Genomic DNA, 22,678 nt, shown 5'->3' with positions numbered 1-22,678 from the left:
TATTTATTTAGTGCTCGCTCTGTGCCAACCTTGCTCTAACTCACCTAATTTTCATGCCGTGTGAAGTAGGTGGTATTATTTTCCTCATTCAGGAGGAAATGAAGGCACAGAGAGGTTAAGTGACTTACTCAAAGTCATACAGCTGGTAGATGGTAGAGCCAGGATTTGAACCCAGAAGCTGAAAACTTCTCCATCCCCATGCTGAGGACTCACACGCATTCCTTCTGCAAGAGATAAGGTTTACGCAGTTTACAGATCAGGGTGTGGAGGCCCAGAGAGGCACAGCTGCCCGCCCTAGGTCTCGTGGCCAGCTGTCGGGGAGCGAGATCTAGGGTTAGCCTCCTGGCACTCCAACCTCCTCTCCCCACTGCCTCCTCTCCACATCCCCACTCCAGCAGCCCCAGGACAATCTGCCCCAGGACATGACAACTTCTCATTACTGTTACAAGCAACCAAGCCAGGGCCATCCTGGGGCATACCACTTTCCCCTGGCCCTGAGGGAGAAGAGAGGACAGGAAGCAACTCCCAGCTGGGTTGCTCACTTGCCTCACCTTGGAAGGATTTTCTGTGTCTCCAGAAGCAAAGTGGATTCGCTGGGCCCTCCCCAGCCTCACCCCTCTGCCTCCTCCCCTCCCTCTGCTGTCTCTGGGGGTCACTTTTACTCCAAGCGCTAACATGGAACCAGAGGGAGGAAGGTGCAGCAGGGAGAGAAGGGGATGGCAGCGGGGCTGAAACTTGAGATCTTAGACTTGGGGGGGCAGGGGATGGGGGTGGAGGGAAAGAGGGAGACCAAGACAGAGACAGGAAGGGAGAGTTAAGTTGCATTTGGTTTTCCAAAGCGGGCAGCATTGGAGCTTGGCGTTTGTGTGTACATGAATGTGTGTGCGTGTCAGCGTGGGTGTGAGTGTGTGCTCGTGAGTGTGTGCATGAGTGTGTGTGCTTGTCTGTGTGCTATTTTCTTCCCTCCCCTCCAGCAGGGAAGCCAGGCCTCACTGGATAATCAGAGGGCTCAGAGGTGAGGCAGGCAGAACAAGGTTGGTGCACGCTTAGGGTAAGGGCAACGTGCCACCAAGACTGAGGAAGGAGGAAGGGAAGGAGTGAAGAATAGAGGTGAGAGGGTGTCGGGTGGGGGCGGAGGGAGGCGGTGAGAGGAAGCGAGCAGAGCAGCCGTGGTATTCAGGGCAAGTATAAATAGCTGCCTGGACAGAGCTCGGCCAGACAGAGGTTTGTAGCTGCAGCTGCAGGCAAGCCTGGCCACTGTTGGCTGCAGCAGGACATCCCAGGCACAGCCCCTAGGGCTCTGAGCAGACATCCCTCGCCATTGACACATCTTCAGATGCTCTCCCAGCTAGCCATGCTGCAGGGCAGCCTCCTCCTTGTGGTTGCCACCATGTCTGTGGCTCAACAGACAAGGCAGGAGGCGGATAGGGGCTGCGAGACACTTGTAGTCCAGCACGGCCACTGTAGCTACACCTTCTTGCTGCCCAAGTCTGAGCCCTGCCCTCCAGGGCCTGAGGTCTCCAGGGACTCCAACACCCTCCAGAGAGAATCACTGGCCAACCCACTGCACCTGGGGAAGTTGCCCACCCAGCAGGTGAAACAGCTGGAGCAGGCACTGCAGAACAACACGCAGTGGCTGAAGAAGGTACGGGGCATGGGAGGTTTGCAGGGGGCAGAGGGCGGCTTTGGGGTCTGTCACAATCAGCAGGTGGAGTGTCCATCCAAGAGGCCTTCCCTGAGCACAGAGGGCTGTCTCTGAGCTGCACAAAGAGGGGCAGGGGTGGGTCTGAGGCCACACAGCAAGATTGGGCAATGTCAGCTGGCAACCTGGCTCTTTATCTGCCGTCCTTTCATTCATCCAACAGAAATCCATTCAGCCCTGACCAAGCCTTCCTGGGTGCTGGGGATACAACAGTATAGTATGTCCCCCTCTGGACTAGTGGGGGAAAGAGGCAGTAAGAGATAATCTACTATGTCAGATGGTGAAGCAAAATGAAGAAGGAAGAGGGCAAGTGGCGGCCCTGGGTGGCTGCTTGAGGTCAGATCATTAGAGAGTACGTCTCAGAGGAGGTGACATTTGAACCCAGAGAACAAGGGAAATGATAGAGTGGGCCAGGCAGGTATTTGAGGGAACGTTCTGCAAAGGGAGCTGCATGTATTTTGACCGTGAGGAGGGAATGCATCCGCAGCGGTGTGTGCCTGGAGAACCATGGGGTGAAGGCCTGTGTAGCTGGAGCAGAGGAGAGGGAGCAAGGGTGCGGGGAGGTCTGAGAGGTGACAGCAGGGCAGGCCATGCAGCTGGGGGGGCCACTGGAAGGACTTCAGCTTTTGTTCTGAGTGTCATGGGAGCCACTGCAAGGTTGTGAGCAGAGACAGACACCCGTGATTTGATTTCAACAGCATAGACTGTAGGAGGCAGGGTGGAAGGAAGAAGCCCAAAGAGGTGGCCGCTGCAGCCATCAGGTGCAAGGTACCGGAGGCCTGGAGCAGAACGGGGCTAGGAGGGGGTGTGGCCAGTAAGATTCCAGTAGGTTCTGGAGGTAGAGCCCATCAGCTCTGCTGGTGAATTGGATGCGGAGTGGGAGGAAGCAAGGAGCTGAGGACGCCACCGTGGTTTTGGCCCAAGACCAGGGCTGCTGTAGAATGCCCTGTCATGCTTTCGTCTTTCAGCAATGTGAGCACCTATTGTGTACCCTCGGAGAAGCACTGACTACAGAGGTGTGCAAAGCAGGCTTGGCCCTGGCGGGGCATGAGGGTACAGGAGACATCCTGGGGGGTCTGAGATGGGACTCTTCAGAGTCCCTAAGTGAGAGCTACCAAGGAAAGGGAGAGGGACCCAGGAGACAGTCTGGGCGATGACTGGGGAATGAAGGATGCAAACTAATTCCCGGAGTTTTCGAAGGTATTAAACAGCAGACAAGCTTGACAACCACCTCTGGCTCCAGGCAGGATAGCTGTCCTGGCTGCCTCCCTGGCTCCCTGCTAACACTCGGCCCCCACCTCCTATTCTCCATGCAGCAGACCAAAGAATCCCCATCAAAACCTAAGTTACATCCTCTCCCTCCTCCCAGGGCTACCATGCATCCGAATAAAAGCAAGAACCCTTACTCCCTGGAGTTCCCTCTCCCAGACTCCTACTTTGCTTACCCCAGCCTCCTATCCTCTCCAGTGTCATCTCCTCAGAGGCCCTCCCTGCCCTCCCCGTATAAAATAACCACCCTTCTTCTTCCACCCTTTATCCCTTCTGCTGGCTTTGTTGTGTTTTTTTTTTCTTAGCACTTATCCCTACCTAATGTTCTTAAAAACATTTCTTTTGGTCTGTGAGCTCCCACAGGGCAGGCGCCATGTCTCTTTTGCTCACTTCTGGGTTCCCAAGGCCTAGAATAGTGCCTAACACACAGTAGGTACTCAATAAATGTCTGTAGCATGAGTGAATGCATGAATGCATAAATGTTCTTCCAATCTCTCAGGTCCCAGGTCTCCATCCTGCTCCATCATGACACAAAATTGGCATTGATGGGATCCAGAGCCCAAAACCCATGACCTGGATCTCCCCCAACACCTCCCTGAGGGTCCATGGGTGTCTCAACTCCAAAGCTGCCTGAGACGACTCCCTGCTCTTCTCCAAACACCCTCCTCCTGCCTGTCTCTCTCTGTTTAGGGTGACACCACCACCCAGCCACAGGCTGTGCCCTGGGGGCTTCCTGTGGCTCCCACCTATCCCCCAGGCAGCTGGCCCAGCCCATCCTGTGGCCTAGGCTTCTCTCATGGTCCATCTTTCTGGCTTAGGCCTCATCATCTTTCCCAGGATGCTGTCATCACCTCCCACTGGGCCTCCTACCCCAAGTCTCACCTCTCACTCTCATCCATCTTTGAATCCCCTGGGTGTCGGATGCTTGGGAAACATTGGCTGAGAGCTGATGGCTTGAATTGATGGCTTGCAGGATCAGAAGGTCACCTGGTCCAATGCCTCAGCCTGGGGTGGAATGTCCTCTCCAGGCATCCATTCACCTAGCCTGAAAATTCTGAGCTAGGGTCAGTCAGGTCACTGTAGAGTGCCGTAGGGCCTAAGATCACTGATATGGGAGTTCAGCTGACCTGGCTGCAGGTACTTCCTTACCAAATGGCTACAGATGAGCAGGTTTCAGTCTCCCTTGGTTCATGTAAACAATAATTTCTCTCTGCCCCCTCTGACACTCCTGGTCCCCAGTGGGGAGTGCTTGCTACCTTCTGTGGCTGTGGCTGTGACCTTCCTCTGGTTCTTCTCTTGGTCCAGGCATATCTCAGATCTTCTGAAACTCAAAGCCTTTTTTTGGCTTTTTCTCTAACATCTCAGAAAAGTTAAAAAAAGAGTTTTAAAATACTCATCTAATGGCACCATCAGCATCGTCATCACCATCATCACCATTGCCATTAGGGATGAACAAGCTCTCAGCAAGATTCTGTTCATCTAGACAGACACAGGGGAGATCCTTCCTGTCGCGAATCCCAGAGGCCATCAGCTGCTCAGCCTGTGCCCCCAACTCCCCTCCTGTTCCCCCAGTGTACAGGTGAGGAAACAGGCCAGAGAGGGAAAGTGACTTGCCAGAGCCATGTAGCAGTGAAAGCCAAGCTGGATTCTCACTACAAACTGCAGGTTCTTTTTCCTGACTCTGGAAGGTGTCAAGGAGGCAAGGGAAGCCAGATCTAGAGAGGATGGGATGCTCTTGGTGCTCCCTTCTACTGCAGAGTTTCCAAGTCCCCAGATACCCACTCTTTCCTAGCATACAGCTTGCTGTGTCCTACTGCCAGTGCTCATCAGGCATGGGGAGAGCCCCGGCCTCACCCCTTCTCTCTCTCTCCTCTTTCATACTCTCCTCCTCCCCTGCACTCCCCTTCCCTTTCTTCTCCCTGCTCTCCCCCTCCTTCTGCCTCCCTCTCTCTCCTCCTCCTCGCTCCTGGAAAGCCCCTGCCCCAGTAACTCCCATCTGGAGCCAGCTCCTGGGGCTGCACATCAGCTCTGGGCTCTGCTCCACCCCACTCATATGGATGAGAAGCTGCAGGCAGGAATATTGAGGAGGTTGGGGGACAGAGCCGGCTGCAGTGCAGGCATCTCTAGCTGGGCTGGGCAGCTCAGTGGCTAGTAACATGACCTCCTCTGTCCACCATGCCCTCCCTCTAGGACCCAGTGCTGGCCCTTCCCTCTCAGTGCCTCATCTGGAGGCTGGGAGGAGAATGACAGCACCTACTCCTGACCTTTGATGTGGGGTCAAGAGAAGCAGAGCAGAGAAAGCCTCTGCACACAGCAGGTGCTCAATAAGGGCTCCCGTGTGTGACTGCCATTCCCCCAGTTGCCCCAGGTGTCCCATCCAAGAAGTGCCATCCTCTGCCTTCTCTTCATGTCACCACAGAACGATCCATTATACAGATGAGGAGAATGAGGAAAACCAGGACCAGACACAAGCCCCAGCCTCCCTGGCCCACCCCCACCACCTGAGGGCAGCACATCTTCCCCAGTCTCTGAGCTCCCAGAGGCAGGGCTGACCCCACCTGGAAACTGCGGGTGAGAACTACTTTCTCACCTTTAGGGAGCAGCCAGCAGCTGCTGGCCTGGGGTCCATGGCAGCCCTCTCTCTGCCCATCTCCCTGTCTATCTCTGTCTGTCTCTGTCTCTTTCTCCCTCTCTCTGTCTCTCTCTCCCTCTCTCTGTCCCTCTCTCCCTCTCTCTGTCTCTCTCCTAAAGACAAGGTCTGGCTCTCTCAACCACACTGGGGTGCAATGGTGCAATCACAGCTCACTGCAGCCTTGAACTCCTGAGCTCAAGCGATCCTCCTGCCTCAGTCTTCCAAGTAGCTGGGACGGCAGACACGAGCCACTGTGGTCAGCCTGTCTCTCTATTTCTGAGTCTCTCTGCCTCTGTGGATCTCTCCTGGGGCGCTCGCGGTGGCCCTGACTCACTGTTGCTAACTCTGTGGGTGTCTCTGTCTCTGATTCTCTCTCCTGGTTGGCTATCAAAGTGACTCCCTGCATCTTTTCCTGTCTCTTTCTCAGCTCCTCCTTTTCTCACCCCAAGGCCATCCCTCCCACCTCTACCTCCCCGGGTGTCCACACTGAAGACCCAGGGCACATCTGCCAAATGACCAATGCCCACCCTGCAGCTGGCTGCTCAGCCGAGACCTCTTTCTCTTCCTCCTCTGCACCCAAAGCCAAGCAGAGAGGGGTCAGGGGCTGGGCAGGGGCCTCCCAACCTGGCACTGCCCCAGCCTCTGCTGTTTGCTCCAGGTCTCTGACATCAAACCTCAGAATAACTGGGCCCCTCGGCCTGGCAGTTGTGAGGCCCTGCCTAACTGGGTGTGGGTCAAGAGAGCACCAAGGAGGAATCCAGGGTGGGGTCCTTGCCCAGCCTGAGACCCTCCCAAACTGACCTGGTTTGGGAGTCAGGGTTTCAGTTGCCCCAGCCTTCCCAGGCTGCCCACAAATTCTTGGCATTTTCAGCCTTCAGTTATCCAAACAAGAAATGAGTCTCGGTGCCGAACAAAATATCTTGGGGTTTGATTTCCTAACCTCACTGCTGGCTCCTTTCTAAGCAGTTTGGGACTGGGGGATGGGGAGGGGGAAACAGCATCTGCTTCTTAGAGGAATGGGATTATTTTTCCAAGAAGGGGGCCTGGAAACAGCTGGCACAGATACCCCCGGCCTGGGGATGACCAGCTGGCTCATGCCTGGGATGAGGTGGGGGTGCAGGGCAGGCATCAGCAGCAGCAGCCCCCCTGACGACTTCCCCCAAAAGGATGGGTTTATTTGTTCAACTGGCTTGGCCAGCCATCCCACAGAGGACAGGGCCACAGAGGGCAGGGCCACATGTTTCTAGTTCTCTCCTCCCTGGCCTTAGAGCTCAGCCAGGCTGGGATGTACCCAGACCTTCTTCCCCTTCTCCTTGGGCAGGAAATGTTAGAAAACGGGCCCCAGGTCTGCCCCCTAAGCCTGCACCTCCAGTCAGACTCTGGCCGCAGTTTGTTTGCATAACCTCAGAGCCAGCTCTGAAATGTCAGGAATGAACCCTGAGAGTTGGCTGTGGGGTCTGGGGAGGACCAAGTTGGGGTCAGGAGGTCAAGTCCCAGGGGTACCACTCAAAGCTATGGGAACCCGGGGAAGCCACATATATCAATTGGCTCCTCTCTAAAGTGGAACTCAAAATACTCGTGCCTGCCAGAATGAGTGGAGGATGAAAAAGCAGTTATGACGTAATGAGTAAGTACTCATTTAGTGAGCATTTACTGCATGCCACACACTGTCCTAGGTGCTTTATGTTACGGCATTTAATTCTCACCGTGACCCAGGAAGTAAGATTGCTTGTCCACTAACAGATGAGGAAACTGAGGCACCAAGAGATTAGGTGACTTGCCCAAGATCTTACAGCCAAGAAGGGCAAAGTCAGATTCAGCCATCTGATGCCGGAACCTGTTATCTCAGAACTTAAGCCAGTTTCCTGTCCAATAAATAAGCCATGTCCATGGTGGATGGGTCCCTGGGCATTAGTTGGGACCTGGAAAATATAGAGGACCCTGGTCCCCAGAGGGGAGATCCATAGCTACTAGATTTTTCTTCCCCCAGGAGCCCTTGGCCCAAGGCTCCCTAGGGCTTTTCTGCCAGGGATGATTCAGGTAGGGCCTCAGGCAGCTGTGGCCGTTCTGAAAAGCTAAGGAGCTCCAGAAGCTCAGTCTGGGTGTCCCCACAATTACACACCCCATTCTTGGCCCAGGGCCTGGGGGCAAATCCCACAGAAGCCGAGTGTAGGCCCTGAGTCCCAGTTGACTCAGTCTGAATCCCAGCTCCACTGCTTACTGGCTGTGCCTTCTCAGACCATTGCTTTTCCACTCTGTGCCTCGGTTTCCTTATCTGTGAAGTGAGGACACTAACAGAAGCTACTTTGCAGGTTATTGAGGAGATTAAATGAGGCAATGCACATGTGGGGCTCAGTACAGGGCCTGGCAGAGAGTAAGTGCTCAGTAAACGTCAAGACTCCAGGATTCACGGTGCAAGGAAGGAATCCTGTCGTACCATCCATATCTTACTATAGTTTCCTTTTGTTCCCTCAACTTTACATCTGTGAGATTATTAGCTGTGTAACTATGAGAAAGACCTGAGCTTCAGTTTTTCAATCTATAAAATTGAGGTGATGATACACACATCGCCTGGGTTTGCTGTGAGGCTCAAATGGCTGGTCAGGGGATGTGCCTGGCACTGCTCCAGCACAGAGAACCAGGAGATGCTACTGTTGTTTCCTCTGTCTTCTGGGATAAGTGCTTTGCTGTGGTGAATTCACATATGGGACTTTCTCTGGGCCAGGCACTTTATATGTGTCTTATAAACATTGACTCATAAACCTCATGGCATCCTAAAAGGTGGGGACTGTTATGATCCCCATTTATTGCGGGGAAACGGAGGCCCAGGGAGTTTACACAGCTAAGAAGTGAGGGAGGTGAGTTCGTACCCAGGCAGACTGGCTCCGGACCCCACAGTCTTAACCACTACACAGATCACCTCTCTGTGCCCACCATTTACAGATGGGAACACTAAGCCTGGGCAAGGGAGTGACTCAATCACATTCACCCAAGGGTCAGTGGCAGGAGTTGGCCCAGAACCCAGGGTTCCTGACACCCAGCTGAGACCCCTGTTTCTCCTCTCCAGAGGCAACAAGATACATAGCATGCCATAAATGTCATGAAAAAATCATGCATCCTTTCAATTCTGGGACTATGTGTAGATGTGCAACCCCCGACTCCTGCCCCCCACCACACACAAACACAAATGTGTATACACAGCTCTGAACTTAGTTTGTCAGGTAAGAGTATTCATTCCTGCATGCATTTAATTGTCCCTTCCACCACTGTTTATTGAGGGCTTACAATGCACCAGGCACTATGCAAGTGACAAGGATTTAGTAGTGAGCAAGGAAGACCATCCTTCCCCCTTGCCCCTGGAGCAGTGTGTGTAACTAACCTAGTGATTTCCCATGTGCAACGATCAATCATGATATGTGCCATGAAGGAGGGACCGAGAGATGCTAGGGGTGGATAATGGGTGCCTGACCTTGAGGGAGGGAGGCACTAGGAAGAAGGACAGAGCTGAGATCTAAAGGCTGGGTTGGCAGTGGCGAGACAGGGAAAGGAAGCAAAAGCATTCCAGGCACAGGGGACAGCAAGTGCAAAGGCCCTGGGGGTAGAATGGGCCAAAAGCAAAAGGCATTCAGTGTGTCTACAGTGCAGAGAGCGAGGAGAGCATGGCCAAGATGAGACTGGAGTGCTCACCAGGAGCCAGACAGATGTCCCTGGTCCTGACCCTGTTCTCCGCAGAGGACCATGGAGACTGGGAACTGATGTGGCCACTTTTCTGTCCTGTCCTCACTGAGGATCATTCTCTGATAGACTGTGGACCTCTGAGCCAGCTTCCACCATCTTTGTCTGAGCCTAATCTTATCCCTGTCACCCCATCTGCAGGATCAGCCTCAGCCACCAAGAAGGCAAGACAGTCACATAGAAAGAGCTCAGCCATTAAGTTAAAAATCTTCCTTTACCAGCTGTGAGTAATGCTCGGCCTTTGTGGGCCTTAGTTTACTCATTTGTGTGGGGAACAATCACCCTTTTCCTCCAGGCTGCTGGGGATCCAATAAGAGAAGAGGTACACACTGGAGTTGTACAGGCAGAAAGGCCTGGTGCCACATGGGGAGATACCCCAGCAAAGCCTCCCTGTGTCTAGAACATACTTTGCCCTATTTTCCCAAAGTTGAGCTGAGGTTGGGGGGTGGGCAGGGGCGCTGTCACATGATCACTCTAGCCAAGTGGCCTTGCAGAAGCACCGCCTGGTTACACCTGTGAAGAGCTACCTGTCCTTGGAGAAGTTGTTTAACCTCTCTGTGCCTCGTCTGTAAAATAGGCTGATAACAGGTCCTACCTTGGAGGGTGGCTGCAAGGACTTCATATACCTAGTGGTAAGAACAGTGCTGACCACATAATAACTGTTCAATAAGCATGTTGCCAAGCAAAATGGACACACCACTCCATTCTGTGACATTCAAGTGTCAGGGAGGTGAGCGATCGCAAACACCTCCCAAGATCAAGGTTGAAATATAGACGACCACCAAAGGCATACCTGAGCCTGAGGAGGCAGGGACCCTGGCAGCCCCTCCCAAGTCCAGATGGCAGAGGCAGGCCCTGCTCCCCTCCCTCTGCAGCCCTTTCCTCCACACTCCTCATCTTCTCCTTGTGGCCTTTCACCTGGGATGAACGCTGGACCTGCCACCCCATGAGAGGTGAGGCTCAGGAGCCAGGGAAGTCCCAAATATTCCACAAATATGGGAAGCACTACTGTGTGCCAGGCACTGTGCTAGGCCTCATGAACCAGACAGACAAGAATCCTAGCCCAGATCCACAGAACACAGGTCCCAGTGGCCATTTCCCTATTCCTTCCAGGCCCTCTGCAAGGAGGAAACAATGAGGCCACTGAAGTTCAGAGAAACTCATCACTGGCAGAGAAAGGAAATGGCAAAGCTATTGAGCAAGCTTGCTGACTCTCAGTGCAGTGCTCCAGGCCCAGACCACACTGGATGTTTGGAGACGCTGGGCCTGTGTCAAAGAATTGAGGGTTGAGCTAGGGTTGAGAAGCTCATCCCTCCGTGAGAGCCCGTTGGTCCCCAACTCTCTCTACCCCTGGCTCTCAGCCCACTGGCTGTGCTTGCCCAGAGCCTGACCCAGAAGAAAAGCAATAGTATGTCTTGCAGAGAGGAAAACAATGAGGAAGGCTTGGGCCCAGCTGCTCAGACAGGACAAGACAAACCATCTCAGTCTGCATTGAGCCACAGGGTGAGGGCCTGGTGCAGGCCCGGGAGACAGAAGCAAGGCAGAGGAGGAGGGGCCAACCCTCATAAATCACAAGTCAGCCCATTGTCAAAATGAGGAAACTGAGACCTGGGGATGGCAGAGAAGAGAAGCAAGAGGGTTAAACCTCTATAAGCTCTGGAAAAGCAGTATATTAGTTATCTATTGTGGCATAACAAATTACCCTAAAACATTTAGCAGCTTAAAATAACAGCAAACATTTATTATCTTTCATAGTTTCTGAGGGTCAGGAATTCTGAAGCAACTTAACAAGGTAGTTCCGACTTGGGGTTTTTTTCATGTGGTTGCACTCAGGTATCAGCTAGCGCTGCACTCATCTGAAGGCTTGACCTAGGCTGGGGCTCGGCCTCCTGTGGCTGGTGAGCTGGCGCTGGCTGTGAGTAGAAGGCCTCAGTTCCCCTCCAGATGGGCTCCTCCCAAGGGCTGCTTAAGGGTCCTCAGGCCATAGTGGCCTACTTCCTCTAGAGCGTGTGGTCCAAGAGAGGGCAAGACAGAAGACACAATGCAATGGTTTAGCCAAGGAAGTCACACTAACGTTTCTACAATATCTAATTAGTCATGCCAGCCAGTCCTGACTTGTTGAGAGAGGGGACTACACAAGGGCATGAGCACCAGGATCCCTGGGGTCATCCTGAAGGCTAGCTGCCACAAGCAGCCCACCAAGTGGCTAAGGGTGTGGTCTCTGGAGACCAAAGGCCTATATTTAAATCCAGTCTTTGCTACTTAGGCAAAGTGCTCATCTCCTCAGCGCCTTCCTTTCCTCATCTGTAAAATGGTGACAATGGGAGCACCAAGGACTAAATGAGCTGTATTTGTAGGGCCTTGGGGTCATGCCTGGGACAGAGTAGCCCTTTAGATATCTTCCTTGGGAGACCGCAGCAGCAGTGCAGAGCCTGGCCTGTTCTGGTAGCTGCTCTATCCCCAGCACCATGCCCAGGTCTCGGCACATCTGAATGAGTTGGTTGGAGGAAGTAAATGAGCACCAAGACTATGTCTTGTTCATTTCTAGAACATTCCTCCTGCAGATACCCCAAGCTGACTCCCTCCCTTGCCATGGGCCTCCCTCCTGGGAACCCTCCTTCCTGCCCCTCCCATCTCTGTGCTGGTGTTTCTTCCCCTTTCTTTCTGCCCTGGCACCAGTTAGCTCTCTGTTCTCTGGTCTCTGTGGTCTCCACTGCCTTTGCCTCTCACAGGCTCCAGCAGTGGCTGGGCCTGGGCTCGAGGCTCCTAACTTGCTTCTAGCTGCCAAACAACTATTCAGTGGAAATCTGGTGCCCCTTACACAAAACTGACCCATCCGCTCTTTCCACAAATATTTATCGAGGACCTCTCATATGCCTAGCCCTATTCTAGGCATAGAGGATGTGCTCATGAACAGGGCAGACAAACCTCTGCACTCCTGGGGCTCTTCTCGTGGGGGAATTGGACAAATGACAAATGACTAAAGTGATTTCAGATGGCATGAAGTACTGTGTAGAAGCCAGAGTGCACACCGTGGTAAACAGGTGGAGTAGAGTGGGGGTGGTCAGGGAATGCTTCTCAGAGGAGGTGACGTTTTCAGGGAGACCTAGAAGTCAGAAGGAAGCTGGTGGGAGATGCTTTGGTGCTACTGAGATTGGGGGGTGTGGATGCGTATTGGGAGGGGGTGCAATAAGCAACTCTGTGGCTCCTGTGGCCGCCTCTGCAGACCCTAGGGCCTCTCCTCCAAAGGGGCAGAAGCCACTAGGCATAACCTCTGCCAAGGGCAGTTTGTTAACGATAGTCAAAATCACAAATGTTTTGGGAGGCTGAGGTGAGGTGGGAGGGTCACTCGAGCTCAGGAGTTTGAGACCAGCCTGAGGCAACAAAGCAAGACCCTGGTCTCTACAAAAAAATACTGAAAAATTAGCTGGGCCTGGTGGCACATGCCTATAGTCCCAGATACTTGGGAGGCTGAGGTGGGAAGATCGCTTGAGCCTGGGAATTCAAGGCTGCAGTGAGCCATGATCACACCATTGCACTCCAGCCTGGGTGATAAAGCAAGACTCTGCCTCAAAACACAAAGGACCAAAAAAACGTGTGATTTCACTCTACTTTGAAGCAATTCTACTTCAAAGGATTTATTCCCCACATAGACTTGTGGGAATGTTAAGTGACAGGTGTACAAGGATATTTGTAGCAGCCCTGTTTTTGATGGTTAAAGCCTAGAAACATCTTACAGCCCCAGCTAGAGGGGACTAGATGAGCAAACAATGGAGGCCCATAGATGGAATTTCAAGCAGCTTACAATGCTGAGGCAAGTCTACCTGGATGAATGTGGAACATGCTATGAACAATGTTAAGCAAAAGGAAGCCAGGTGTGGAATGGCAAGCTGAGGTTTTTGTAGCCTAAAGGGCAGGTGGTGGGATGGAAACACAGTTACTGCAGATGTAGATGTATGCATAGCGTTTCTCTGGAAGGAAACCCAGGAACCTCCCTCAGTGGCCTGTAGGGAGGGAACTGTGGGTTGAGGCAGGGACAGAAAAATTTGTTTTTCACTTCACTCCTTTTTGTTCCTTGGAATTTTGAACAATGTGTTTATATCACCCATTTGAAAAATAAAATTACAAAGATTTACATTTAAGTTGAAACACACACACACAGCTAGGTAAGATCTGACCCTCCAGATTTTCATATGTCTGCACCAGATCTGGCCATTAGCTCCTGTGTACAGCCTCTGGCACTTTATTTTCCTGATTGGGACCTCAGTTTCCCCATCTGTGAAATGGAGGGGATGGGAGCTGAGAGGTCCCTGAGAGCATCATTTAGGTCTCCCCCTCACTAAGTCTTTGCTCCCCAGATGTCTCCCTGCCTGGGCTCCTACCCCTGGGGCATCCCTGCTAAAGCCCTTTTCCTTTTACCGTCAGGCCAGGCTCAAATCTCCACACCCTGCACCACCCCAGCCATGGGGCTTTGGTTCAGCCTAGGACCTAGAACAGGCTTCATCCCAATTCCCACACCATCCCAGTACAGCCTGGTTTGGACTCTGTTCACTGGGGACTGTTTTACCTGTTTCCAAAGCAAAGAATTTTGTTCTCCACTAAAGGAATCTGCAAGGAGTCCTGGTCCTCTCTAAGCCACACGGGACCCAAGGCAGGGTTTAGAGCAGAGGGGGCCATAATCTGACAGGTTGACCAGGACGTCACCGGCTATGTGTGGAGCATAGCCTGGGGGCCCAGGGAGCAATGACAGATGCCGACAGTATCAAGGAAGCTTTGATCCCCGCTAGAGATAATGGGGGCTGGGACTGGGGTGGAAGTGGCAAGGTTGGGCAGAAGTGGTCAGATTCTGCATGCGCCGGAGGGTAGAGACAACAGATTGGATGCAGGATGTGAGAGAGACAAAGGAAAGCAGGGCAGCTCTGAGAGGCTGGGTCTGAACAACTAGAAGGGTAAATTTCCTTAATGCACACCCCCATTCACAGAAACCCTGGTGCTTTGGGTCTGGTTCTGGAACAAGTCTGGGCAGAGACCCAGGAACTGGGTCAACAGGCAGAAGCCAGCAGCAGGGTTCACCCCATCCTCTGGGCTCACTGGCTGCAAGGCTAAAGCCTGGGTCGTACCCTGGGTGAGGGAAGCACCACTTTCACCCGCCCAGCCCCCGCCCTGACCCTCTTACACCCACCAGACCTGACCTCCCAGCCTTCCAAATCAGTAGACCTGAGGATGAATCTAGCATCTGCAGCTTGATGGGTGACCTCAGGGAAGTGACTCTGAGCCTGAACCTCCATTTGCCCATCTATAACTGGAGTCAACAGCAGAGCCTACAAATATCCAGACAGTCTTCCAGGCCCCAGAAGGCAGGCAAAGTCCTTGCACTCTCAGAGTTGGTAGCCTACTGGGGACACCAGTGAGGAACCTTGTGTGGGACGGGCCTTCAGGGGTCTTAACCTTTCCTGTACCTTGGGGTCCTTTGGCATCCGGTGACCCTCTCTCAGAAAAAAAAATTTTTTTTTGAAATGTAAAATTAAATGCATAGATTTATAAAGGAAACAAATTGCCTTGAGATGCAAATGTCAACATAACAGAAAACAGGTTTCTGATATAGTCCTATATTATTTCCGTATTAATGCACAAAATAACAAGACTGAGTGGTGGGTCAAGTACCTTCCACCATTTTGAGGCTGAGGTGAGTATACACAATGTGTCGTAGATATCCACAATCACTGCAATGAGATATTAGAGTATCTGCTGTTTCTACTAGTGACAAAGCCGCAGGCCCTGCTGTCACTACTGTAATAGCCTGTGGCATATACTCACTACCACAGGAAAAGTTAATTTCAGTTAGAGACTAGTGGGAAAAGAATGTCCTTTTTTTTTTAATGCAAGTTTACAGGTTCCTTGAATTCTATTCACAGATCCCTGGGGGTCCAGGACATCAGTTAGGGATCCTAGTGTTTATATACTACTTGTTAAATATTCTATTAATTATACCTGTATACACTCTCATTCTACTTTTAAAATCCAAACAATTTCAATATAGGTAATGTAAAAAGAAAATGCCATCACCATCACCCTGTTGAAACCCCCTGCCCTGAAGCAAATCGCTACTGTTAATAGTTTGGTCTTCTTGGTTTTTGTATAAAAATACATCATTTGGATCATTCTTACACACAAATGGATCCACATTGTATATAGTGTTCTGCCTCTTGGTTTCTTTTTTTACTCACAAGCATGACAGGGACATCTTTTCAGCATCTGATGTAGCTCAACCTCATTCTTGCTTGTTTGTTTGTTTTGTTTTAAGATAGGGTTTCGCTCTGTCGCCCAGGCTGGAGAGCAGTGGCATGATCAGAGCTCACTGCAACCACCTCCTAGGCTAAAGCCATCCTCCTGCCTCAGCCCCCCAAGTAGCTGAGACTAGAGGCACGTACCACCGCCTTCAGCTAATTTTGTTCTGTTTTTAGTAGACACAAGATTTCACCATGTTACCCAGGCTGGTCTCCAAATCCTGAGCTTAAGCGATCCACCCACCTTGGCCTCCCAAAATCGTGGGATTACAGGTGTGAGCCACCGTGCCCAGCCATCAACCTCATTGTTTTTAACAGCTACATAGTGTCACATGCGTCCGTGTGAAGAGACCACCAAACAGGCTCTGTGTGAGCAATAAAGCTTTTTAATCACCTGAGAGCAGGTGGACTGAGTCTGAAAAAGGAGTCAGCAAAGGGAGATGGGGTGGGCAGTTTTATAGGATTTGGGTAGGTAATGGAAAATTACGTTAAAGGAGACCACCAAACAGGCTTTGTGTGAGCAATAAAGCTTTTTAATCACCTGAGTGCAGGTGGACTGAGTGTGAAAAAGGAGTCAGCAAAGGGAGATGGGGTGGGCAGTTTTATAGGATTTGGGTAGGTAATGGAAAATTACGTTAAGGGGGGTTGTTCTCTTGTGGGCAGGGGCAAGGGTTACAAGGTGCTCAGTGGGGGAGCTTCTGAAACTCATTGTCCAGGAGAAGGAATGTCACAAGGTAATGTCATCAGTTAAGGCAGGAACCAGCCATTTTCACTTCTTTAGTGGTTCTCCAGTTGCATCAGGCCATCTGGATGTACACGTGCAGGCTTGGGCTCAGAGGCCTGACACATAGTAAGCTATGGCCCAGACATACCAGAATTTATCATGCGTTCATTATGTAACTACAACCAGAGTTATCTCAGGAATGCTCCCTACAACCCAGGGGAAGGAGCTATGATTATCTTCATTTTAGAGAAAAGGCTCAGACACCAGTAGAGGCCCCAGCCTAAGGTCACACAGCCAGTAAGCTAAGAGCTGTGATTCACACACAGGTCCATCCATACAAAGCACTGCTCTCTCTGCATTGATTTTTATCTGCAGTTGACAAGATGCATTTCCCAAACAGGAACCTCATGCACCATTTTCCATGGAAGAGAGATAGATGCAGGGCATATCATTGTTACTATCTTCATTTTGATCCTCAAATACCAGACACGCTCCCACTTCAAGGCCTCTGCACTTGCCTTTTCCTCTGCCTGGAATTCCCTCCCTCCTGACTCCCCCAGACCTTGCTTCTTCTCAGCCTCTCAGCCCAGATGGCCCTCTCTGGTGGGGCTTTCTCCATCATCCTGGCTAAACTTGCCTCCAACCCCACATATTACCCTGTCTTATTTTCTTCATAGCATTCATCAAGATTTCAATGCAACTGATATATTTAGTAGAAGTGCCCTGGAATCAGAAAATTTACCAATTTTGCTCATTTCTGATTATCTAATACCTAATACAGGATGAGCACATAGTAGGTGCTCAAGAAATAATTCCTGAATGAACACATGAATGAAACTCAGAGAGGGTGAGGGGGTTCACTGGAGGAAATCTATTTAATGTTACATATGTATATCTGCGGCATTTTATAGAACCTTGTGTTGGGGGCGTTGCTTTTTAATTGAGATATGACCCACTTACAGCAAAATCTACCCTTTTCACATATAGTTCCATGAGTTTTGACAGACATATACAGTTATGTAACCACCAGCAAAATCATGACATAGAACATTGCCAATATCCCAAAAAGCTCCCCCGTGTCCTTTAACAATCAATCCCCACCCCCTCCCCGGACCCAGGCCCTGGCAATCACAGATTCTGACATTTTTAGAGAGTCATACAAATAGACTCCTACAGTATGGAACCATTGGAGTTGCATATTTTTCACTCATGATCCATCTGAGGTTCATCTGTGTGTTTGCACGCATCAATGGTTCTTTCCTTTTTATTGCTCAATGGAGTCCACTGCATGGATGGACTGCAGTTTCTCCATTCGCCAATTGATGTCCATTTTATATAAATAATGCAGGAGAGAAGCAGGCTTGAGCAGATCTCCTCGGCCACGGAGGCTGCTCATCCATGGATCTGCACCTGTTATTTGTCTGAATCACCCCTCCTCCCCCAGCCCCTGCCTGTGAAAATTTCTTTCTTTTCCTTCAAGACCCTTTGCAAATGCCCTCTCCCCAGCAAGGAGCAGGGTGTGCTGACCCATGACCCAGATCTGTAAAGTGGGGCTCAGAGAAACACAGTGGTCTCCAAGGGCCCACAATGAAAGTGTGGCAGAGCCAGAACTCAAACCCAGGGCCAAGGGGATGGGGCAGTAGACCAGGGACCAAAACTCAGTCTCTTTGCCAGCTGGAAGGGTGACAAAAGGTCAGGCCTTTGTACCCCATCATAGGCCTGAGAATTCGGCAGCCTGAGAGTGATGGAGAAGGGGCAGGTCTAATCCTGGAGTCGGTGCACGGCATAGAGAGAAGTAGATCCAAAAAAACAAGAGAAGTAGATCCCACGGTGGGTGAGTTCCTCCACTGGGATCCATCCCCTGCCCTTCCAGCTGGTGCCTCAGCCATGGGCCAGACCTAGCTCCCACCACCCAGGCCAATGTTAGTCTCCAGAGCCCAGCCCAGCCTAACTGAGCCCATCTGGCCCAGATTATCCATCCCAGGGCCTGTGCTGGTGGGCGGGTGTGGCAAATTGGGTGATGGGCTCCAGCTGTGGGTAACCTTTGCCCTGCCAAGCCACTTGCAACCACAGGACAAGTGGGGGACCAGTGAGGTGCTTGGGGAGCTCCAGTCACTTGAGAGGACCCTGAGCTGCCCTGAATCACCAGCTCAGCTCTGCAGCCCGCAGGCAAGGAGTCTTAGAGCCTAGCCTGCCAGATGGTGACCTTGGGCAAGACTTCTGGGCCTCAGTTTGTCCATGTTCAGGCAAATGAGAAGCTTGGGGAAGATGCCTGGGAAAGTCTCACCTCAGGCATGAATATGCTGTTTGACTACTTGGAGCAGGTGCTCAGTACCTGGATGACTGCTGTTTAATTTAGGTTCTAGGAGGTCAATGATGCATGAAAAAGTCTGAGACCAAACTCGATATAGCTATATTTGTCCTCATCCATGCTGGTGGGCCCAGCCAGCCACACATTAGAATCTCCTGGGAGCTCACATGCAGTCCATGACTAAGATTTACCACGGACCCCTGGACCAGCCTGCTAGCCCATGCTCTGATGTTAATGACATTGAAGCCACCCCTCCCGAGGAAATCTCAACTGCACCACCCCTACTACGCCCTAATTCAGCAGGAAGCAGTTAGTGCGGTCATCAGCTGACCTCCCCAACAGCACTTGGGTTTTCCTGTTGAGAGGGGGTACTGAGAGACAGGACTAGCTGGATTTCCTAGGCCAACTTAGAATCCCTAAGCCTAGCTGGGAAGGTGACCGCATCCACCTTTAAACATGGGGCTTGCAACTTAGCTCACACCCAACCAATCAGAGAGCTCACTAAAATGCTAATTAGGCAAAAATGGGAGGTAAAGAAATAGCCAATCATCTATTGCCTGAGAGCACAGTGGGAGAGACAAGGATTGGCATGTAAACCCAGGCATTCGAGCCAGCAACAGCAACCCCCTTTGGGTCCCCTCCCTTTGTATGGGAGCTCTGTTTTCACTCTATTTCATGCTATTAAATCTTGCAACTGCAAAAAAAAAAAAAAAAAAGAATCTCCTGGGAGCTGACAGAGGGGTTAAAGACAGGAAGGCACAAAAGGCAGACCCATGGAGAGGAGGGCAGCCTGGCCCAGAATAAGGCGAGTAAACAGATTTGAAATCCAAATTGGGATCACAGTGGGCAGGACTTACTAGTGGGTTGAGTGTGGCCGCTAAGAAAAAGAGAAGTTAAGATTGAGGTCTGGGTTTGGGGCTTCAGAACTGGGTGGAGCCATTTCCTGAGATGGGAAAGATTTCGAAGCATGGGGTGGGAGTTACAGGGACAGGGGCGATGGGAGCTGAGGAATGAAGAGTTTCACACTGGGCTTGAGATGCTCATTGGAAACCATGCAGAGATGGCGAGTTGGGGACATGCAGGGGAGAAGTCTGGGTGGGAGATGGTGATGGCTCCATCAGCACAGGGGGATGTGGAAGTCCAAAGACCGATCTCAGCCCCTGGGGCAGGGCCCTGATGCATTTGGATCCTCAGACCTCTTGGCATCTGGTCCTGGTGAAGCTTAATAATCCTTTCTCAGAAATGCATAAAATCAAAGCATAGGAACACTCAGTAATATGGAAATCATAAGCAAAATATGAAAAATAAAATCTGTGATCAGGCATAGCATTATCCAGTGGTGGGTGTGGTGTCTATAATTCCAAAGTCCCGGTGAGTAAAAACAATGTTTTAAGATACCGTAAGAGTGTGTTGTGACATGAAAATATTTGGGATTTCTATTGGTAATGGCTCTCAGGACCTGCTAGTATGGCTGTGGTTTGTGACCTAGGCTCGTAATTGAAGGAAATGCCAAATTTTAATTGCAGATTAGTGGACAAAAAATGTGATTTTTTTTCTCACTCAAGTTCATGGAGCCTGTGGGTTCTTCATTAAGGACCCCTGACCTAGAGAGTGAATGTACATAGAGACAAGGACCCAGGACTGGGCCATGGGGGCCCTGCCGTGTAGGAGTCTGTAAAGAAGGAGTCAGAGAGTGGGTGGTTAGGGGCTAGGAGGAAACCAGGACTGGGGGGAAGTCGTCCAGCAACAGGGAGTGGCCATCCAGGTGATTGCTCCTGAGATGTCAAGCAAGATGGAGTGTCCCTTGAGTGCAGTGTCAAGGAGGGCTATCTATGACAAGGTGAATTAAAGAGCGAAGGGGGGAACTGCGCGTGGTGGTGCTCGCCTGTCGTCCCAGCTATTTGGGAGGTGGGAGGATTGTTTGAAGCCAGTAGTTTCAGGCTGCAGTGAGCCGTGATCACATCACTGCACTCCAGTCTGGGCAACAGTGAGACCCCGAAAGGCAAAGGGACCTCCCAGGATGGAGAGACATGACTGGAGGTATACAGGAGGATGAGCACTATGGGCTATATTTATTCTCTATACTTTTTTTTTTTTTTTGAGACACGGTCTCACTCTGTTACCCAGGCTGGAGTGCAGTGGTGTGTCTCAGCTCACCGCAACCTCCACCTCCCAGGCTCCAGCGATCCTCCTGCCTCCGTCTCCTGGGTAGCTAAGACCACAGGCTTATGCCACCATGGCTGGCTAATTTTTGTATTTTTAGTAGAGATGGAGTTTCACCATGTTGCCCAGGCTGGTCTCAAACTCCTGGGCTCAAATGATCCACTCCCCTTAGCCTTCCAAAGTCCTGGGATTACAGGTGTGAGCCACCGCACCTGGCCTCTATGCTTTTTTGTATGTGTGAAACGTCACATCGTTTTATTATTAACGTTATGTTGTTGTTGTTGTTTTTTAAGTGAGGGTGGGTATGAAGGTGAGAAAATGGAGACAACTTGTAGAAGTTTTGTGTTGATGAGATCAGAGAAACTGGAGAAGCAGCCAGAGAGGCTGTGGAGTTAGTTTTTAGATGGAAGCTGTTAGCACATGCTTGTGTGCTGCAGGGAGGGGGTGGGCTGATGATGCAGGGAAAGAAAGAGGGGTGTCTCTCTGGTCTTCAGTCCCTGCTGCTACTCTGCATCAAGGGCTCTCACACTTGAGCAGGCATCTGACTCAGCCAGGGGTGTTGTTAACCACAGATGGCTGGGCACCATTAAGAGTTTCTGGTTCAGGAGGTCTGGGGTGGGACCTGGAAATTCACAGTTTTAATGAGCTCTCAGCTGATGCTGACGGAAGGACCACACTTGGAGAAACACAGCTCTAACCAGTACTACTACCGCCCACAAGCACCCGCTCCAGGATGTGATAATGGAACTTGCTCCCTTTGAAACACTCCAGGGTGAGGAAGGGATGGGAGTGAACAGTCAAGATGGGAGAAGGGAGAAGAGATGAAGGAGGAAGTGGCTGGAGCCTGGCCCGAGCCAAGGTCACCACCTCTCCCGGGGAGCACCCATCTTCCCAAGGACCCTGAGAGCTGTCCAGTTGGCTTCTGAAAGACTGAGTGAGAGGGCAAGGGAAGGAGCCAGGGACAGGGGTGGGGGGCGTGGTGAGAGGCCAGCATGTGTGCCGAATGGAGAGGCAATGGTGGAGGGGAGCTGGCTCTCTGCCTGCAGGCACCAAGCCCTGAGAACACACTGTTCACCTTTACAACAGCATACTGGTGTCATGCCAGACCAGCTCTCCTGCCCTTGGGAAAGAGAGCAGCCCTGTCAAAGAAATGAACATTTGCATGTGGGATCCCAGAACATCAGAGCTGGGAGAACTCTTGGAGACTGGCCAGTCCAGCCCCATTTGGCAGATGGAGGGGATCTGAAGATAGAAAACACAGCTTGGCCAATGGACCTGCAAACTCTTTGTACAAGGGAGAGATGCATTCCCACTCCCTGCTGGCTGACTCACCCTGAGGAACCTGGGGAAGGAGCATGTGGTTGGGCGCTGTGCTCTGACCCTTGCTGTTTCCCCTTTTTCATCAATTCATTGAACGCACATTTATGAGCACTCACTGTGCACCATGCATTGTGCTAAACATAGAAACAAGGTAGTGAGCAAAACCAAGTCCCTGGCTTCATGGAATTGACATTCTAGAGAGAGAAACAGACAACAGACATAAAAAGAGAGATAGTGATTTTAAAAAGTCAGGTGGTGATAAGTGGTATGAAGAAACAGCATGAGGATGTGTGCCACGCAGATGCGGATCAGGGTTGGGGGAGGATTCCAGAGGGAACAGTGAGGGAACAGCTTGTGGGCACATGCTCGCTTCGTTAGAGGGATGTCATGGAGCCATTGCATCGGGATTGAAGTAAGTGAGGGAGAGGGGAATAGGAGAGGAATGAGAGTGTGGTGGCAGGCCCAGTCACGGAGGAACCTGCAGTCATGGCTTTTCCTCTGCGTGAGATAGGAACCCTGGAAAGATTCTGAGCAA

General features: G+C 51.3%; 2 protein-coding genes across 2 annotated transcripts in view; one reads left to right on the top strand and one right to left on the bottom strand.

Moving 5' to 3' along the window:
* Positions 1 to 22,678, bottom strand: part of FAM110A (family with sequence similarity 110 member A) — a 139,152-nt gene that overhangs the window by 27,421 nt on the left and 89,053 nt on the right. The window contains exon 3 of the mRNA XM_063803325.1: positions 129 to 224. Within this exon, the coding sequence (XP_063659395.1) occupies positions 129 to 224 (96 nt within the window). The remainder of the gene's footprint in view (positions 1 to 128; positions 225 to 22,678) is intronic.
* The window catches only part of ANGPT4 (angiopoietin 4), a 40,151-nt gene continuing 18,710 nt past the window's right edge, over positions 1,238 to 22,678 (top strand). The window contains exon 1 of the mRNA XM_016937275.4: positions 1,238 to 1,645. Within this exon, the coding sequence (XP_016792764.1) occupies positions 1,337 to 1,645 (309 nt within the window). The 5' untranslated portion in view covers positions 1,238 to 1,336. The remainder of the gene's footprint in view (positions 1,646 to 22,678) is intronic.

Source organism: Pan troglodytes, chromosome 21, assembly GCF_028858775.2.
Source record: "Pan troglodytes isolate AG18354 chromosome 21, NHGRI_mPanTro3-v2.0_pri, whole genome shotgun sequence".
Classification (NCBI taxonomy): Eukaryota; Metazoa; Chordata; class Mammalia; order Primates; family Hominidae; genus Pan; species Pan troglodytes.
The sequence above is the reverse complement of the archived record's forward strand: the minus strand, read 5'-3'. Positions and strand labels throughout refer to the sequence as shown.